Raw genomic sequence first — 20,007 nt, 5'->3', positions numbered from 1 at the left:
CTCAGGTCCTCCTGTCTCCAGGGCCAATGCTCTATTCACTTCACCACCTAGCCAGCCCCTCATGATCTTTTCTCAGTCTGAATCCTTTTCAGTTTGTCTGCTGCATTTGACACTGTTGACCACACTGTCTTCCTGTATACTCTCTCCTCTCTGCCTCCTAATTGTCTTATTGCTCCTTTCCTCAGTCTCCTTTGCTGGCACACCATGTACCTCACCATCACCTAACTGTGAATGCTTGACAATGTTCTGTCCTGGACCCTCTTCTCCTATTCTCTCTTTTCTTCTCTCTCTCTCTCCCTCCCTCCCTCCCTCTTCCTTTTCTTCTCTTCTCCTCTCCTCTTTTTCTATTCTCCTTATTAGTCCCTATGTACTTAACTATCATCTCTATTCAGATTATCCCCAGATCCATATATCTAGCCCCAATTTCTCCCCTTGAACTTCAGTCCTGAATCACAAATTGCTCATCAGGTATTTGAAACTGGATACCCTAGAGACATCTTAAACTCAGTGTGTCTAAAACGAAACTCATTGTTTATACTCCTAAGCCACCTCCCCTTCCAAACTTCCCTATTCTTTGTTGAAAATACCACCATCCTTCTTGTGTCTCAGATTTGTAAAATTGGTATTCTCCCAGACTACTCATTTTCCTTTACCCTACATATCCAGTCAGCTGTCAATTCTTTTTTTGGGGGGGAGGGGTGTATGGAGGGAGGCAATCAGGGTTAAGTAACTTCTCCAGGGCCACCCAACTAGTAAGTGTCTGAGGTCACATTTGAACTCAGGTCCTCCTAACTCTAGGGCCGGTACTCTTTCTACTGCATCACCTCGCTGCCCCTAGTTGCCAATTCTTGCCATTTCTACCTTAACAACATCCTTTGCAGCTGACCCCTTCTCTCCACTCACACAGCTACCATATTCTATCAAGTCCTATCACTTTGTACCTAGATTATTACAACAGACTCCTACAAAACCTGGCCAAAATCTCTCTCCAGCTTTGTTGTGTATTACTTCCCCTTCCACACACAAAGGCTCTACATATGGAAGATGATGGGAAAAGCTGAAGGGCAGCTGATTTTAAGAAGAGGAATTAAACATAATAGCTAGCTAAGAAGAGGATGCCGATTTTTCCTCTCTGGTCACTTGGAGAAGCCTAGAAGATCGTCAGCTGGTCTTATGAAATTAGGAATAGGGATAGAGTCACCAGAAGGAGGGCTTAGTGACTGCTCAGGTAACTGTGGCATGACCCTGCTTGCTCAAGCTGGACCGAGAGACTCTCAGGAGGCTCTAAGTTTCTGTCTTCCACCAATAGTGAATCTCACTCCTGATACCAAATGTCCAAGTGGAAAACTCTTGTCACTCAGCTGCCAATTGGGAGCAATCAAGAACTCAGCTTCCAGGTTAGCCTTTATCCCAGGTTAGCCCTTACCTCTAGGCAATGGGAGAGAAGAGAAGATAGATTTCTGTCCCAACACGTTTCTACTTTGGGAGGGGCTGTGATCCAGAGAGCAAATGGAATGTATAATCCTCGTCCTTGTTACACACCAATTAATGCCTCTGTTTTGATGTTCCTTTGCTGTTCACAGATTAAATGCTGCTTACAATAATAGCTAGAATTGAATAAATTACATGTAAACTAGGGAATGAAAAGGATATTTTTTTTTCCTAGTGGTATGGCAGCTGGAGCCATAAGAAATCTGATTGAGGGGCAGCTAGGTGAATAGAGCACTGGCCCTGGAGTCAGGAGGACCTGAGTTCAAATCCAGCCTTAACACTTAACACTTACTAACCTGTGTGACCTTGGGCAAGTCAATTAATCCCAATTGCCTTGCCTCCCCTTCTCCAAAAAAGAAAAAAAAAACGAATTAAATAAATCCACACAAACCCTTAGACTACTCTCTAACTCCCACTATATCTACACCCAGAAATGGTCATCCTTTAATCTTACTATCACTCACCACTGTTCTATTTCCATATTCATTGACTGAAATTCCCTTATCTAGTCAATCCCTCTGCCTTGCTCTTCCAAACCCTGCTCTTCCTCACCACAACCTCCAATCCCTCCACCCCTGTCAGTTCTTTCCCAAATTACTATTACCTATGCACTGGCTACATTCTCCACCCTTCCCTATCTCTACTCCTTAGGGAACCAGTTCAATTCTACATTGCCATCCTCTCTCAAGTTCATTGACTGTTATCCTCTCATTGATTTTATCCTGCCAAACTTTAACCTTGGATTACCCACCATCCGCTGCCCTTGATCTTACTCACATGATCCTGAATTAAGCAGTAGAAAATCAGAAAACTATGTTGACTAGATCCACTACATGTAATTATGTTCCATAATTTCAACTGGATACTCACTGCTGCTAGGCAATCTATTTACACCTCCCTAATCAATTCACTATCCTATTCATCATAACAGCTTTTCCTAATCTTTTCATCCTTCCTCAAACTTCCCATGGCTTTCCCTTCCCCCACTCTCTCAGCTGAGAATTTTGCCTCATTTTTCACTGAAAAAACTGAGGCCACTCCCAGAGACCACTTATTTATTCCTTTCTCATCTCCTGTCACTCTCTTCTTTCACCCCAATCTCCCATGACAAGGTGGCCCCTCTCTTCACCCATTTACATGCACAAGTGATCCCACCCTCTCCTGCCTTCCCTAACAGATTGTCCCCTTTGTTATTCCTATTCTCTCATTGATCTTCAATCACTTGCTCTCTACTGGTTGCTTCCCAACTGCCTACAAATATGTTCGAGATTCCATCCTCAAAATAGTCTCACTTGATCCATTCATCCCCACTAGCTATCATTTTATATCTCTCCTTTTTGTGGTTGAAATCCTTGAACTGAAACTTTCACTTGCATTCCTCTCCCTCCCCTCTCTTCTTAACTTTCTGAAGTCTGGTTTTCCACATCATCATTCAAGTGAAACTTCTCTCTGTAAAATTACCAAGGATCACGTGATTGCCAAATTTAATGATCTTTTCACAACCTTAATCCCTTTTAACCTCTTCACAGCTTTTGCCACTGTAGGTCACCCTTTTCTCCTTGATACTCTCTTTTCTCTAGGTTTTTGTGAGACTGCTCTCTCTTTATTCTCCTCCTACCTAGCTGACCACTCCTTAGTGTCCTGTGCTGGATCTGCATCCAGGCCATGAACTGTGGTTGTCTCCCAAGGTTCTATCTTGGGACCTCTTCCCTTCTCTTATTATGTCATTTGCTTGATGTTCTCACCAACTCGAATGATTCTTAGATCTAGTTATCTAGGCCTAACCTCTCTCCTGACCCCCATTTTCAGAACTCCAATTACATTTTGGGTATCTTGAACTGGATGTCTCATAAAACATGGGAAACTCAAGATGTCTTAAAATAAGCTTACTAGCATTCCCACCAATTCTCTCCTCGATTCTTAATTTTCCTATTACTGTTGAGGGTACCACCAACCACCAATAACCCTCACAGTATAAATGTCATCCTCAACTCCTCACTCTCTCTCATTCCCCTATATCCAATCAGTGGCCAAGTTCTATCATTTCTACCTCTACAATATCTCCTGTAAATGTCTTCCTTCTCTCCTCTGATACTGCCACCACTCTGATAAAGGCCCTTATCACCTCAAGCATGGACTATTACAATAGACTTCTGTTTGGTTTCCTTGCCTCAAGGGTCTCCCTACTCCAGTAGCCTCATTAGATTGATGTTCTTAAGTTGGATCTGACCATGTCACCACCACCCCCACCCCCAACTCCATTCAATAAACTCCAGTGATTCCCTTTCATTTTCAGGATCAAATATAAAATATTTTGTTTAGCATTCACTGGCTTTATAATCTAGCCCCCTTCCATGATTTCAGTCATGTTATACTTTTCTCCCCCTGCCTTCCTCTCTGTAGCCCAGTGACAATACTATTACTTGAATAAAACACTTCTCAACTCCAGGCATTTTCACTGGCTTAAAATGTTCTTCCTCTTCATTTCAGCCTAGAAAGTCTTTCCTGATCCCCCTACATATTAGTGCCTTCTTTCTGTTGATTACCCCCAATTTATTATGTATTTAGCTTAAATGTACAAAGTTGTTTATATGCTGTTTCCCCCATTAGACTATAAAGTCCTTGAAAGCAGATTTTTTTTTTTTTGCCTTTCTTGTATTCCCAATATACAGTGCCTAATGCCTAGGAGCTTAATGTCTCTGAGAAAAATAGCTTGAGCACAAACTTTATCAAAATTTTTGGGACAGATGAAGCATGAGTTTGAAAAAAAAGGAGTTAAAATGTTTTTTATAAATGAGAGGTCTTGAGGGGGAAAAATGAGAACTATGTGGGGGGGGGGGTGGGGAGGGGGGGAGGTGGAGAAGAGTTGGAAAGAGAATTAACAGCTTGGTAAAAACTCCCTGGAAATTTGAGTGGACCAAACAGAAGCCAATGACTTTAGGAGGTGATAAGAAATATTTAAAAAAAAAAAAAAGGTTGGGGCGGCTAGGTGGCGCAGTGAGTAGAACGCTGGCCCCGGAATCAGGAGGACCTGAGTTAGGTTCCGGCCTCAGACACTTAACACCCACACAAAAAAACTAGCCCTGTAACCTTAGGCAAGTTACTTAACCCCAATTGCCCTCCAAAAAAAGGCAAAAAAAAAAAAGGTTGAAAAATGGAAGAAAATGTAAAGTATCTCATAGCAAAAACAACTTACCTGGAAAACAAATGAAAAAAAAAATTAAGAATCATTGGACTAGCTGAACACATGACCATAAAAAAGGAAGAAGATGAAGAGCTTCTTGCTATTTCAAGAAATTTTAAAAGAAAACTGCCCAAATCTCTTAGAATCAGAGGGCAAAATGGAAATAGAAAGAATCCACTGGTCACCTCCTGAAAGAAACTCCAAAATGGAAAGCTCCCACAAACATCACAGCCAAAATCCAGAGCTTTCAGGTCAAAGAAAAAATATTGCATGCAGCCAGAAAGAAAGAATTCAAATACCTAGGAGCCGCAGTTAGGAACACACATGATTTAGCAACCATCACTATTAAGCAGTGGAGATCTTGAAATACAATGTTCCAGAAAGCAAACAATGGCTTACAGTCAAGAATAACTAACCAGCAAAACGGAGTATAATACTCCAAGTGAAAATTGGATCTAGTGAAATAGAGGTCTTCTAAACATTCCTGATAAAAAGACCAGAGCTACAGAGAAATTTTGAAGCCTAAACATAGCAGCGAAGAGAAGCGTAAAAGGGTAAACATAAATGAATAATGATAAAAGACTAAATGAGGCTATAGAGATGATACATGTGATTTCTCTGAACCCTATCATCATCAGGGTTCATAGAGGGAGTCTAATTTAGACAAAGCCTGGGAGTGGTTCTGTTATGTCTTCATTATCTTTTTTAAAAAATAAATTTATCATTTATTTTTAACATTCATTTAAAAAAATTTTTTTTGAGTTCTGAATTCTCTCTTTCCCTCTGGTCCCATCCCATTGAGAAGGTAAGAAATGTGATTTCAATTATGCAAGTGAAATCATGCCAAACGTATTTCCATATTAACCATGATGAAAATAAATGAAAAAAAAATTATGCTCCCAACTGTACTTAGATTTCATCACTTCACTCTCTGTCAGTGGATAGCAGTTTTCATTGTAAGTCCTTTGGAACTGTCTTGGATCATTGTATTGATTAATATAGCTAACTCATTCACAGTTAATCATCATAAAATATTGCTATTTACTGTGTAAAATGTTCTTCTGGTTCTGTTCAGTTCACTTTTCATCAGCTCATATAAGTCCAGGTTTTTCTGAAACCATCATGCTTGTCATTTCTTATAGCACAATCATATACCACAGCTTCTTTAGTCATTCACCAGTTGACAGATATCCCCTCAATTTCCAGTTCTTTGTCATCACAAAAAGAATTGCTATAAATATTTTTGTACATATGGGTCCTTTTACTTTCTCTTTGATCTCTTTGGAATACTGTCTACATGATCTTAAGAAAAGAATGGAAAGAGAAAGGAATACATTGGTTGAGAGGAAAGGGAGAAGGAAAAAGAAGGTTAAAGGAAATTATCTCACATAATCAAGGTGCACAAGTAGATATTTATTCAAACAAGGAGGAGGTGAGAAGCAGCTGACATCTGAACCTTACTCTCATCTAAACTGAACTGAAAAGTACCCAGCTTTTTACTCAACCCAGTTTACTCCACGGGGAAATAGGAGAGAAAGGGGAGGGGGAATTAATGAGAGGGTAAATTAAGGGAGGGATTAGTCTTAAGCAAAAGCATTTACAAAAATATATATAACTTTTTGAGGTGGCAAAGAATAGGAATTGAGGAGGAGCCTACATATTGCAGAATGAATGTATGTTATATAAATGTGATAGAACACTGTGGTGCTCAATTCTAATCAATGTAATGATTCCAGACACTAGTGATGAAACATGCTACCTACCTCCTGACAGGGAGAGGTGCAATGCAGAAAGAGACACATTTTTCTTTTGAAAAGAAATTTTGGACAGTGGAAATTTATTTTAATTGACTATACATGTTTTTCTCACCCTCTCAATTAAGGGTTGGGAGAATAAGAAGGTTGGCTAATTAAAACAAAATATTTTTTTAAATAAAATAAATTATTGTTGACTGAATAATTAGCATCATTACTTGGAATAGCAGCTGAAGGAAAGGGAAAGAGGTGGCCAGGTTTCTGAGAGTCTGAGAGATCCCCCAGAGCATGGCTGATATTCAGTGAGGCCCATGGGAATTAAAATTTGATTGAACTTTAGTCATTACTCCACAGCAGTTCTAGTAGTCACATAAAGGGCCTTAGTAGTCACAGAAATGAAGTCTCAGAAAGATGAAGTAATTTACTTAAACACAGGTACTGAGTGTTCTAACACCTTTAGAAACTCAGGTTTCGTGACTTCGAATCCAGCTCTCTTTCCACCAGGCCCTGTTATCTTTCATAAAGGCATTCTGCAGAAAACACCTGCCCAACAACATACACAAACCCTGAGCCAGGATCTACAGTTGCCATTTTGCTGGCTTGAGTTAAAATTACTGCCCAGGGGACTACTTGACAGAAACCTTACATTCTGCACAAACCACATCAGTCTCCTGGGAGGTATGTTCACACTGTAAATACTTGCACAGGATTCCAGATAGCCCACATTTTTCATCACTGACAACAATCCAGGTAAACCACATTTTGCATCAAGGTATTCAGCCTTTTTCAGAATGTCAATCTAGAGGCAGCTAGGTGGTGCAGTGAATAGAGCACTGATCCTGGAGTCAAGAGGACCTGAGTTCAAATCCAGCCTCAGACACTTAACACTTACTAGCTGTGTGACCTTGAGCAAGTCATTTAACTCCATCCAACTCTTCTGCCTTTTCCCCCTCACAAAAAAACCAAAACAAAACCAACAACCAGAAAGCGAATCTATTCTTTCTTTTTCACGCGGGCTTACAATCATAGATGCAAGGATGGAGAGTAATGTTTGAGGTTGTTAGCCAGGCAATCGGCCAAGGTCCCCTACAGGACCCTCCAGTTACTCATGACTGACTTGCTGGAGAGGTTTCTTTTCACAATAATAAGAAAAGACAGCCTTTTCTTGGAGCCACACTCTAGATCAGAGGTGTCAAGAATACTGCCTGTTGCCTGCAACGCTCCGTAGTGTGCCAGAACTAGATTAAATAGCTACCAAAATAAATGTGCAATAAAACTTAGATAACATCACATTGACAACTAAGGCACTATGTAACTCGAAGGGATCCTTATGTAGGGCTTGTTGCTGCTGCTCAGGTGTTTCCAATTCTTCCTGACCCCACTTGGGATGTTCTTTGCAAAGATACTGCCATTTCCTTTTCTAGCTCATTTTACAGGCGAGGATCTGAGGTAAAGAGGATTAAGTGACTTACCCAGGGTCACACAGCTAGTACGTGTCTGAGGTCATATTTGAACTCCTGATTCCAGGGCCTGGCATTCTATCCACTGTGCCACCAAGCTGCCTCTAAGTATGGTTCAGTGGCCCCCATTTCTATTGGAATTTGACACTATCATTCTAGATCATACAAAATACAGTTTAATATAACTGACAGATAAAGCAGAATTTTCATCCACTCCTCTCTCATTCCATTGTTTAGCTGATACTATTTTTTGAACAGGCATCTATAGTTAGAAGAAAGACTGGGTCTATGAGGAAGGATCCTGGCAGGGTACTCACTTCATACATGCCGATGTTGGAACTGTCTTGGGGCTGGCTAGGGATGCTGCGCATGTCAGATACACTGTGGGCAGCCAGGCTTGACCGGCTCCCCTCTGCTACCTGGGTAGGGAGAGAGTCAAAGGAAGTATAAGAAAATGGGAGAATAATTAAGGGGGAGGAGGCAGCATCTTTGGGCTGTGATTGAAATCAGGATGGGGTTGAGAGTTAAGGAATAGGGAAGGAAGAAGGTAGGGGCCAGGTATTGAGGGAGAAAATGATCAGCTCTTCCCTGTGTATAGTTATTTATAGGTCAAAACCCTTTTACATCCTTTCTCCCATTATATCCTTTCTGCTTTGAGATAATTAGTCCTCAGGTAATAATATTGTTATCCCTGTTTTACAGAGGAGGAAACCGAAGTCCAAAGTGGTAAACAGAGTGTTATTTCCTATAAAGTCACACAGTAATTCAGTAGCAGTGACCACATAGGATCCCAGGTCTCCAGCATTCTGACCATTACCCCATGCTACTTCTCCGAAAATGTTGTGGGGAAGGTAGACTAGGGCAGAGACAGAGGAATCAGGGCGTGGCAACCAGAGGCTGAAATGATACCCAAAAAATCTTCTAGAGTCCCCCACCTCTTTTCCCAGTCTCTTAGGACTAGACTGCTACCCAAATCTCTCCCCATACCCACAGACACCTAGACTCCCATACCTTTCGGGAGCTGCTGCCCTGTCGAGGGAGGAAAGTGATGTCCTCCAGAGTCAGGATCATCTTGTTGGGACCAGAGATCATTTGGGCATGGAGGAGCTGGCGTCTGGGAGCCCAGAAACAGAGGAGTAATTTTGGAAAGGGGAATTTGGGGAGAGAGTGATGGGGAGAAGGAGAGGATCACCCCAGGTACAGGATAGGAAATGAGAGAGTTTTATTCCTGTGGTAAAAGAGGGTGATGGGGGCAAGCCCCCAATTCCTTCTAGCACCTCTCCTACCAAGGTCACAAAACTTGACTGGGAACTGACAACAACCCCAGCACCCATCTCTTTGGTCTGATGAACATTTTCTTTACTCTACACCCCAAGTTACGGAAGGCTATACAGGTTATCCAAACACATGGTTCCCAGAATCAGGCACAGAGAAGAGAGTTGGCTCATCAGTCAACCCCCAATATCAGTTTCTAGAACTACCCCCTACTCCTTCCTGTAAATCCTGCTCTCCTTTTCCATCCAATTTCTCCTCCTTCCCAACCTTCAGCTCACCGAATGTAATAGGCCAGTGTGGCAACCACCAGCCCCATAGCAGCAATGATGAGCATGACAAGAAGGATGAAGCTGGGCTCGACTCCTGAGGACAAGAGAAAAATGGAGAGGAGATCAGGGCAGCAATATTTATTGGGGGATGGGGGGCAGAGAGGGAAAGAGAATTTGGAAACATGATGATCAAATGGAAGAAATAAATTCAAGGGGCAGAGCCAAGGTAGGATCTCTAGTCTGGTAGGCCTGGGAGGGAATTTTTAAGATAGTCATGAGGCAAATCAGGGGGTTCCAGTAGGTTTCTAGGGGAGAGATATTTGGGGTTTCTAGGAGGTCTGAAGGGGAGTCCAGAGAGAGAGAGATCCTGAAGTGAGGGGGTGGGATAGTCAGCTAAGAAGAATCTCAGGAAAAATTACATAGGACATATGTAGACTTAGAGAGGTAGAATGGGAAAGAACCTCACCTCCACTGCAAATCATGTTGGGGTCAAACCAGCAAGGAGGGTCAAGACCAGGCCCCCGGCCACCATGAGGAAAGTGGATGGGATTACCAGCATAACTGAGGACACCCTGGGCTGGGTCCAGTGTATAAGTGGGGCGTAGCTGGTCCCCCACTCCATCTGTATCCAGTAGCACAAAAGGAGGCTCCTTTGTCCCTCCCAGGTGTCCACAGAAGCCAGGGACCTCAGTTTTAGGGATGTGGCGGGCCACTGCTGCCCCAGAGACCCATCCGCCACCCCCAGTTACTTGTGCTCCTGCCACGGCCCCTGCCAGCAGATAGATAGCGTCATAGATTGTGCCAAAGAGTGGGGATACCTGAAGAATGACAGAATTAGAGGCCATCTAGTCCAAGCCTTTGCACCATCCCTAACAAGTAGCTGCCCAATCTGTTTCAAGACTTCAAGGTAACCCATATCCCTTTTGAGACAGCTCTAATAATTAGGACATTTTTCTTCGTATCTGATTTCCAGTCAACATTCCTAGTTCTGTTCACTGAGCAGAAAGGAGCAAGCCTAATTCCTCAACTACAGTTTCCTCAGTTATGTCCCTCACTATTCCAATAACCTTCCTTTGCATGCCCACCACTTCACCAGTGTCCTTCTTAAAACACTCCAGATAGGAGTTTGACCAAAGCAGAACACAGCAGGACTATAAACTCCTTCCATGTAGATGCTATACTTTCCCATACTTAGCCTATAAGCTTTTTTGTTGTTGTTATTGTCGTTTTTTTTTTTTTTTTTTCCCAGCCTTGTCAAAGGATAAACTCTAAAACCCCCAGGTTCTCTTCATGTGAGATGCTTGCCAGTCACACCCCATGCCCACCCTCTTGTTTTTATGTAACTGTTTCAATTTTTGCAAAGTGCAAGACATGACATTTTTCTCCGTATTCCATTCCATTTTGTTAGCTATGGCCCATTGTCCCAGTCCATCAATGTCCTTTTAGATTCCAGTGCAGTGATCCAAAGTATCCTAGCCTTGAAACCAGACCTAATGCTCCAGATTAGGAAGGTGATGATCCTAAGGCATTCTACTCTAATCTGACACCTGAAGTGTTGTCATCAGGCCTGGCTACCACATTTTAAGAAGAACATTGACAAATTAGAGGACATCCCAGTTTCTAAGTATGTGTCATCCAGAAATTTGATAAACATGCCTTTGGGTAAGTCATTGATGGAAGGGTAGGAGGGAAGAGAGAGACTGGGCCAGAGCCAGGCCTGTCTCACTAGCCAGGAATCCATCTTCCCTATTGCCTCACTGACTGGGCACTTTTCAAGTCCCCTGGCTAAGGGGAGACATTTTTTTTTTGGAGGGAGGAAGGCAAAGTAATTGGGGTTAAGTGACTTGTCCAACGTCACACAGCTAGTTAAATGTCTGAGGCCGGATTTGAACTCAGGTTCTCTTGACTTCAGGGCCAGTGCTCTATTCACTGTGCCACCTAGCTGCCCCAAAGGGGAGACATTTTACATCAGCTTAATCCTATTTTCCTGTTGATGACTAGATACCCATTCTCAGCTTCCTTTACCTCCTTATACTGCTGCTCTCTCATCCCATCACCTCTCAGATCTCGTCTCCTATATCTACCCCATCTCCTCCACCCATTGTCCCAGGACCCTCTCTTCCTGATCAGGGATCCCACCCCGACTTCTATCTTGTCTATCTATACACTCTGAGTCCCCACATCTCTCCTCACCTGCTGGAGTTTAAGGTCCCGTGGTAGCTCTTGGTCCTCCTGGGCCTGGCGTAAGCTAGCTGACACACTCCCCTTAGGGCAGTAGCGGGTTAGAGTGAGCACAGCATCATGAGCTTTTCGGAGTCTGGAACTGTTTGTGATGGGCCTTAGGGCCTCAGGGCCAGGGGGCAGGGCATAGTGTAGGGTGTCGAAGGGCAGGAACACCATTGCGCCTTCTACTAGGCCCAGTTCCTCGGCAGCTTCCAACAGCAGCCGCTGCTCTTCCCCACCCAGCAGAACTGAATGCATCACCATGATCACCACTGCAGAGGCAGGACAGGCCAGGGGTGGAGAGGGGCTCAGGCATCAGAACCTGGCTTCTTCCTATTTGACTCAGGAGATCTAGAATTCTAGGCTCCTGGCTCAATTTCATCTTCTCAACTACCTTCCTCTCCTAGATAGCCATACCAAGAGCCATCACTGAAGGAGGTCCACCATTCCCATGCCTTAAGATCCTCTGTCATCCCTCATCACAAGGAACAGACTACAAGGCTTCCTCACCAACCCCAGGCTATCACCTCCACTGTCCTATGGCTATATTGTTCCTCTGCTAGGGCTTGACTGTCTTCTCTCATTACCACCTGTGCCCACTCCCACCTCTTCTCAGGGTTAGGGGTTCAAGGAGTATTTGCCATGATGCATACATAGGCTCTGCATACATTCCTTGGGGGACAGGCCATCTTCCTTTGCCAGTGAGATGATGCCTGTACAAAGTTATTCAAGCTTCCCTAAGGCTAAGAATTGTCCCCACTTGTAAGAATTCTTACTTGCAGCTCTATACATACCTTTTACCTTGGGACCATCTCTGACTCTTTTTAGGGCATTCTTGGCACTTTCCAGGTCTGTAGTCTCCAAGGAGGTCACCATGGTTACAGGCAGGCCCCTGCTACGGAGCACCCCAGCAAGGGCCTGGCCAGCCTCCACCCACAGGTCCTGTGGGGCAGTGACGAGGGCTACCTTGGCCCAGCGGAATGCCCGCAACAGGACATAGAGGGCATCAGGGGCTAGGGGAAGGGCAGGGGCTGTGGTTCGAGCTTCCCCCTGGGGACAACCCCAGGGCACCAGGGGGACCCCAGCTTCTTGGGCCAGTAGTTCAGCAGGGTGGCATGCAGCTGGGTTCACAGGCCCCACAAGACCAGAGACACGGGCTAATGAAGGGGATAGGGCCCCCAGAGAACCCGAGGTATGGCATGGCTCTGAAAGCAGGATGACCTCAAACCAGGGACCACCTTCCAGGGCTTTCTCATGGTTCAGGCGAGTAGAAGCCAGGTGGGCAGCCAGGTCTGGGTGAGCCCGGGAAAAAATAGGGTCACAGGTCCAGGGACCCAGTACACCTATTGTGAAGGTGGCAGGGAAGATTGGTGCGGGGAGGAAGAGGAAAAATAAAAAGAAAACTGGAAGAGGGAGAGGAGGAAAGCACCATGGTGGATGATAGGAGAGACCATTTATGGGAGGGACCAGCATGATGGGACAAAAGGGTAATAGGGTCAAAGAGACAAGGGAGAAGATGGAGAGGGAGCCATGGTGGGATAACTTGGGAGACAGACAGAAAACATAAAGGTCAAAAGAAAAGGGTTATGCAGTAGGAGAGAAAAAGGAAGGGACAAAACCATCACAAAAGATCCAGTTTGGACCTTTTTCCACCCAAACCATTCCCTACCACTATGATACCTCCTCCCCCACTCTCCCATCCCCTTACTTCCCTTAATCCCTTGGTTTTTCAAGGCTAGTCTAGTACTTTGTCACCCCTATGGAAGTTCATCACCACAACCTTCCTCCCATTCCCCTGCCACTACATACATATACCCAACAAGGAATCAGAAGACAAGATTGAGGAGCAAGGTGAGAATAGACAATGTCCAGCAACGTTTTCCCCCACCCTCCCCACCCGTCCACCCCCCTGCTGCCATACCCTCTTCTTCTCTCTTCATATCCCTCCCCCAAATACTTCTCTTGGAAACCCAATTCCTATCCAACAACAGCTACCTTACCCCCTGTCTAAAATAAATAAGGGTTTATCCCAGGCTAGAATCTGACCTCATCATGCCTCTAACTTCTTCTAGTTCTTTCTATGGAAGCTTTCCCACTCACCACTGGCTCCCAAGGATTTAGGCCCTTCCTGGGGGCTAAGGGGATGGATATTACAGCTTGGAGTTCCCCTTCAGGTCCTTGCCTCTCTCTTCTACCAATTGGCCCCCCAGTTGGGGAAGAAAGGACACAGATAGCACAGAGCCCCTGGGTGCTATCTCCATAATCTCCCACATATACACTCATAAACTGATTAGTAGCTGTGGGGCCCCCAGAGGGAAAAGGGACAAGAGATTAGCTGAGAGCTGAAACAGTGAGACAGCCAGATAGCTGTGAGGTCCTTGATCTGGCAGCCACAACCCAAGCAAGGGCTTGGGGTAGCTCAGGAAGGCAGCCACTCCTGGGGCACCTTCCTCCCCATGGTAAGTCATCCCAAAAGCAACTCATTACAGACTGTGTGACTTCCCGGGGATCACAGTAAGGACTTAACTGTTAGGTGGGAAGATAATAGGGTTATACACCATTAACAAATTAGGCTATTATAGATAAAAATAGTAAGGTTCCTCTAGTGTTTGTTCATTTTCATCACTCATGCTGAATCCTATTTCTTGCTTTCCACTCCCTTGAACCCTCTTCTTGCTCTGACCCTAATTCCTGGGTTCAACTCAAATTGTCTTTTATTCTTAAATTATCTGCCCTTTCGTTCTCTCTTCAAGCCTTACTATCATCTTCTGTCTTCTCCCTTTCAGCAGAGGAACTTATTGAGAACAGAGGTGCCATGAACTCATTCTTCCATATTCTATACCTCATAACCCTTTGTCAGTCAATACCATCCATTCCTGTCTCCTCTGGAAGTAAGCACCCAGCATCATTCCCTTCTCTGTGTAACTGCCAAGTTCTCTCTGTCTAATGGTTCCTTCTTTAATGTACAGATGCCCTCACTTAAGAAGTCTTCACTTGACATAACTGTCCCCTCAAGCTGTCATCCTTTTGTCCTTCCTTTTACAGCCAAACTTCTAAAAAAATTTATATATATATATATATATATACTTATGATTTCACTCCATTTGCTCTCACATTTTAACACCTTGCAATCTGTCCCCATACCTCACTACTTAACTGAAACTTTCCTTTCCAAAGTTATCAGTGATCTCTTAATCACCAAATTCAGTGTTCTCATCCTTTTTAGACCTTCTGCACCATTTGACACCTCCTAAAGACTCTCTTCTCTTTGGTTTTTGTTCAATATCATTGCCTACTGACTTTTCTCTTACCTGTCCCCTGTCTCCTTTCACTAATAAGAAGCTTCTATTCTACCTCTTTGCCCTCTCTGGGAGATCATCATTGGATTCCATTGTCATCTCAATGTGGATGGCTTCCACTGCAGTATCTTCTAGGCCCAAGTCCCTCTCCTCAGCAAACATTTCTTTCTCACTGGACACCCTGCAGTATTGTTCAGTAGTTTTTCAGTTGTGTCTTTGTGACCCCATCTGGAATTTTCTTGGCAAAATGGCTTGTCATTTCCTTCTCCAGCTTATGGATGAAGAAATGGAGGCAAACAGGGCATGTGACTTGCCCAGGGTCACACAGCTAGTAAGTGTCTGAGGTCACATTTGAACTCAGGACTCCAGGCCTGTCACTTTACCTGTTGTGCCACCTAGCTCCTGAAGATGTTCAAAATCAACATGTCTAACAGAGAACTTATTATTTTTTCCATGCAAATGCACCTCTCCTTCCAAAAGCCTCTATTTCTGTTAAGGCCTCCACTACCTTCTCAGGTTTACAGTTATCTTCAGTTCCTCACTCTCCCTCACCCCACATGTTGACTCAGTTGCCAAGGTTGAGGAAAACTGAGGGAAGTAACTTGCAGAAGGGACCAGTCAACAATTGACCGTCTCTCATAGAATATATACCCCCTAAGATCCTCTGCTAGTCATTTAGGGACACACAGGAGGGTCTCTGGGTACCCTAGGTGTTACAGCTCTTCCCATAACCCTAAGAAAATTGCACCAGATCTGGAATGCCTTTTATACTTCAGATCAATCAGGAGAAAGATCATATGTGATCTTGAAGCTTTGAGTGATAAGGGCCTTGTGGTGCAGTAGGAAGAGCTCTGGATATGTAGTAAGAGCTCAGCTTTAAAATATTCCTCATGGTATTGGAGTAAGATTCTGCTCCCACACCATATGTGCATAGCAAATTGGATCTCTACAGTGCATCTGACTGCATTGCCCCCTCAGAATACAAAGGGTAACCCTCAAGAGAAGTAGGGTCTTCTAATGCTGTTGGCTCAAGTCTCCATCCAGCATGTTCCTCCCACTATCATCACTAGTGATTATCACCTCAATATCATTTAATATGTTGGTATCTTTTCAATATAATTGATAACCAACTAATATAAATTAAAAGGATTATTTACTGAGAAAATAGAGTAAGAGGGGGCAGTTAGGTGGCACAGTGAATAGAGCACCGGCCCTGGAGTCAGGAGGACCTGAGTTCAAATCCAGCCTCAGACACTTGACTCGATTACTAGCTGTGTGACCTTGGGCAAGTCACTTAACCCCAACTGCCTTGCCTTCCCCTCTCTAAAAAAAGGGGGGTACAATTGCTCACTGAACTGACCTGGCTCAAACTATAAGAAAGTGAACACTCTCTAGAGAACTCCTGTTCCTAGGACTTCTCTATTGAAAATATTTCTTTGCAACTGTTATGTTTTAGCCACTGGCCTCTATGCGGCTCCCCTCCCCCTCCCTGTCCCCCTCCTCCCCCTGCCTCCACAGCTGCTGCCCCTCAGTCTAGGAAACTGATATTGGCAATTTCTGGACCAAGCTGCTGCCGCCATCTGCTGGTGATGAGGTGAAAAGGGGGCAAGGAGGAGGGAGGGCCAGAACAATCTTCTTCAACAGAAATGTTATTCTTTTCCGATTTTTGTCTAGCCAATGTTAGGCCCGTAGCCATTTGTGGATACAAAAGGGCTTATTGGATGGCTTTCAAAACCTTTCTTTTTTTTTTTTTTTCCAACTCTACTCATCCTCTGGGGCAGCTAGTAGATAAAAGAACTGGGCCTGGAATCAGTAACACCTGAGTTCAAATCCTGCCTTACTAGTTGCGTGACGTTTGGCAAGTCACTTAACTATAAATAAGTGGAAAAAAATGCAGAATGACTTGAGGAGGGAGACAGCACTAATGTATCAAGAAAGGCTTCCTGGAGGAAGTGTCAACTGAGTTGATCTGCTGAAAGAAGCTAAGGATTCTAAAAGGTAGAGGTGAAGAGAGAATGTTTGGAGGATGCACAACCTCTGCAAAGCCACATAGGTGGGAACTGATGATAGTTGAAGGTATCCAGCATCAGCTCAGAAACTCTCCCCTGGAATATTAGGCTAATTAGCCTCCTGATTGGCCTCCTTGCCTTAAGGTTCTACCTACTCCAATCAATCTTCCACATGATCACTAAAGTGTTATTCCTAAGCTGGCTCTGAAAGGTCCAATGGCTCCCAACTCCCTCTGGGATCAGATACCAACTCCTCTGTTTATCATTTAAAGCTTTTTCCTCCCTAGCTCTAACCTCCCTTTCTGACCTTATTACATCACACACTCCCCAGGCCAGTGAAACTGACTTGGCTGTTCCTCCTCTATGACACATCATCTCATGTCTCCTCTTAGAATCTCAAGTGTCCTTGAAAGCTTAACCCAAGGGTCACTTCCTTTAAAATTCTTGACTGTTGGTGCCTCCCTGTCCTCTCAATATGCTATATTCATTTTTATATAATTTTGATATACTTGAATGAATAAAGCATTTACTATGTCCAAAGCCCTAGGCATACAAAAAGTAAGACAGTTCCTGCTCTAATGGGGGAGACAATACACATGGAAGGTTTTAGCTTCAAATCAGACAGTTAGATCCCACGTCCTTAGGTCCACTGCACAGTGAGCACTGAAAGTGATGCTTCTTCTTTTTTTTGGAGAGGGGGAAGGAAGGGCAATTGGGGTTAAATGACTTGCCCAAAGTCACAAGGCTAGTGAGTTTGTCAAGTGTCTGCGGTCAGATTTGAACTCAGGTCCTCCTGACTCCAGGGCCGGTGCTCTATTCACTGTGCCACCTAGCTGCCCCAATGCTTCTTCTTTAATTACATGTACATATACTTATGTGTAAACATATCTCCTCCTATTAGATGTAAACCCCATAAGGGCAGAGACTATTTCATTTCCCCAGTGCCCATCTCAGTGTTTGGCACATGCTCAGTAAATACTTGTGGATTGATCGATCCCAGGGCAAACTACTCTTCCCTTCTTTGGGCCTGATTATGCGTCTGCATACGACATCCTTGACCCCTTAACAAAGTGTTCTGGTTAGCTACTCCCCTCTTTGTGGTACTTAGAAATAACTTAGCTCAATTCACACTTCATAGGCTTCCACTTCCAAGGACTCTTCCCTAACCAAGTTAGACTCTTCAGAAAAGTCATAGCAGCAAGTCATTGGAGTTTGTCTATAGATTTCTTATATCTTGAATAAGAAAGGAAAAACATAAGCAACATTTTAGTGGTAACTACTTCACGCAAGGGGCACAGGGACTAGGTAAGAAAGCTTTTAGAATTGCCAAGATGTTGTGGGTCAAATATTTCTTTGTATTGCATATAACTTCCTTGCCAGAGTTCTTCATGACCAAGGCACAAACTGTGAAAGTTAACATGATAAGCAGGCTATGACTTCGCCTATACTCCCAAAGAAAGCAAAGAGGAAAAGGATTTATATACACAAAATATTGATAGCCAGTCTTCATGGTAGCCAAAAATTGGAAACTCAGCGTCTGTCTTTCTATTGGAGAACGGCTAAACAAATTACAGTATGTGAATGTGACAAAATATTATTGTAGTTAAGAAATAGTGAAACAGCTTGACTACTGTGAAAATGTTTAATGTGAAGGTATATGTAGAACCTGTATGGGATTATATGCTGTCTTGAGGGTGAGAGGAGAGGGAAAAAATTTTGAACTCAAAAACTTGTGGAACTGAATGTTGTAGACTAAAAATAAATAAATTTAAAAGGAAAACAAACAAAAAATAGTGAAACAGTTAATTTCAGAGAAAACTGAAAAGCCCTGTATGAAATGATGCAGAATGAAATGAGCAGAACTAGAACAATCTATATATACAATGGTAACATTATAAAGAAAACATTTTCAAAGATTTCAGAACTTGGATCAACACAATGATAAACTGTGAATCTAAAAGGATGAAAACAAAGTATGGCATTCACCTTTGTTATTTTAAAGTGATGTTTCTTTTGATGTTTGTGTTGTATAATTGCAAATTTCAAGTATACCCTGATTTCCCCAAGAGACTGAAACATTTCTGTGTATGAACATTCAGCTCCTGGGCTGGAGGACACTGCCAGAGAGATGTCAGACTCTAGAAACTGTCAGTCACAGAGTTTAAGACTTTGATGACTTTTTTAAAAACTTGATTTGGTATTTGTGAGAGACATTCCATTCCACGTGCTGTGTAGAAGAAAGGGGAGGAAGGGTTTGTCCAACTTCAAAACGCTTCCTTACTCCCTGGCATCTCTCCTTCCTGCCACTTTCTCTCAGACTCCGGGGAATGTGGCTTTCCCACAATGGCACTCGGAACTGTGGGATGCTTGCTACTAGTCAAAAGAGCTTTAAGAGTTGCCAAGATGTGATTGTGTCAAGGGCTAGTCAAGGGCAGCTAGCTGCTTTCTATCTATCTCCTTTCTGATCTTGAACAATGTCATTTTTTTGTTGTCATTTCCAAAATTAGAATCAAGCTGCTCTGCTTTTTCTGCTGTCAATTATCTTCCCAACTACCCCAAGGAAAGATCCTATCCTTTCGCAGACCCTTTTTCTCCCTCACTATTGCAATTCTACTGGTAAAAGAAATAACTGTAGTTTTTCCTTGGATTTATTAGTTTTGCTTCTTTGAACTTCTTTCAACTATTTCAAATGGCCTCTGGACTTGTACACCTCCCCTTAACTCCGGCCTTCCCCCACCCTTCACCCCTACGACCTTGTATCTGCTTGGCATACTTAGGTCTCCAGTCATAAAGTTTTTTAACGGCACTTGTTTCTTGGGTCTCCTTTGTGTCTAGGATGCCTGGTAATTAGTATGTGTTTAATTAGTGCCAGTTAAGGTTTATGGATCAGTTCCCTTCACCTTTTCCATCTCCATGTGGCCTTTTAAAACTACTGAATGGGTCTTGTCTCACACTGAGATCTGGAAAAGACCTTGGCTAAAAAGGCCAATGTCTTCCACTGTGTCCTGGGCCATCTGCATTAGTCATGACCTATATCTTGCCA

At 43.5% G+C, this 20,007-nt stretch overlaps 1 protein-coding gene across 1 annotated transcript in view; it reads right to left on the bottom strand.

The window, feature by feature from the left end:
* The window catches only part of GUCY2D (guanylate cyclase 2D, retinal), a 39,135-nt gene extending 23,621 nt beyond the window's left edge, over positions 1-15,514 (bottom strand). Inside the window, exons 1-7 of the mRNA XM_069104180.1 lie at positions 15,508-15,514; positions 12,451-13,059; positions 11,627-11,928; positions 9,900-10,251; positions 9,443-9,527; positions 8,901-9,003; positions 8,207-8,308 (exon numbers count right to left, since the gene is read on the bottom strand). Of these exons, the coding sequence (XP_068960281.1) occupies positions 8,207-8,308; positions 8,901-9,003; positions 9,443-9,527; positions 9,900-10,251; positions 11,627-11,928; positions 12,451-13,059; positions 15,508-15,514 (1,560 nt within the window). The remainder of the gene's footprint in view (positions 1-8,206; positions 8,309-8,900; positions 9,004-9,442; positions 9,528-9,899; positions 10,252-11,626; positions 11,929-12,450; positions 13,060-15,507) is intronic.
* Between the last annotated feature and the right edge of the window lie 4,493 nt (positions 15,515-20,007).

The sequence above is a fragment of the Petaurus breviceps genome, unplaced genomic scaffold (assembly GCF_028583685.1).
Source record: "Petaurus breviceps papuanus isolate PSGF00001 unplaced genomic scaffold, PetGlider_PUasm1.0 673, whole genome shotgun sequence".
NCBI classification, from domain to species: domain Eukaryota; kingdom Metazoa; phylum Chordata; class Mammalia; order Diprotodontia; family Petauridae; genus Petaurus; species Petaurus breviceps.
This window is presented reverse-complemented; position numbering and strand designations above follow the sequence as displayed.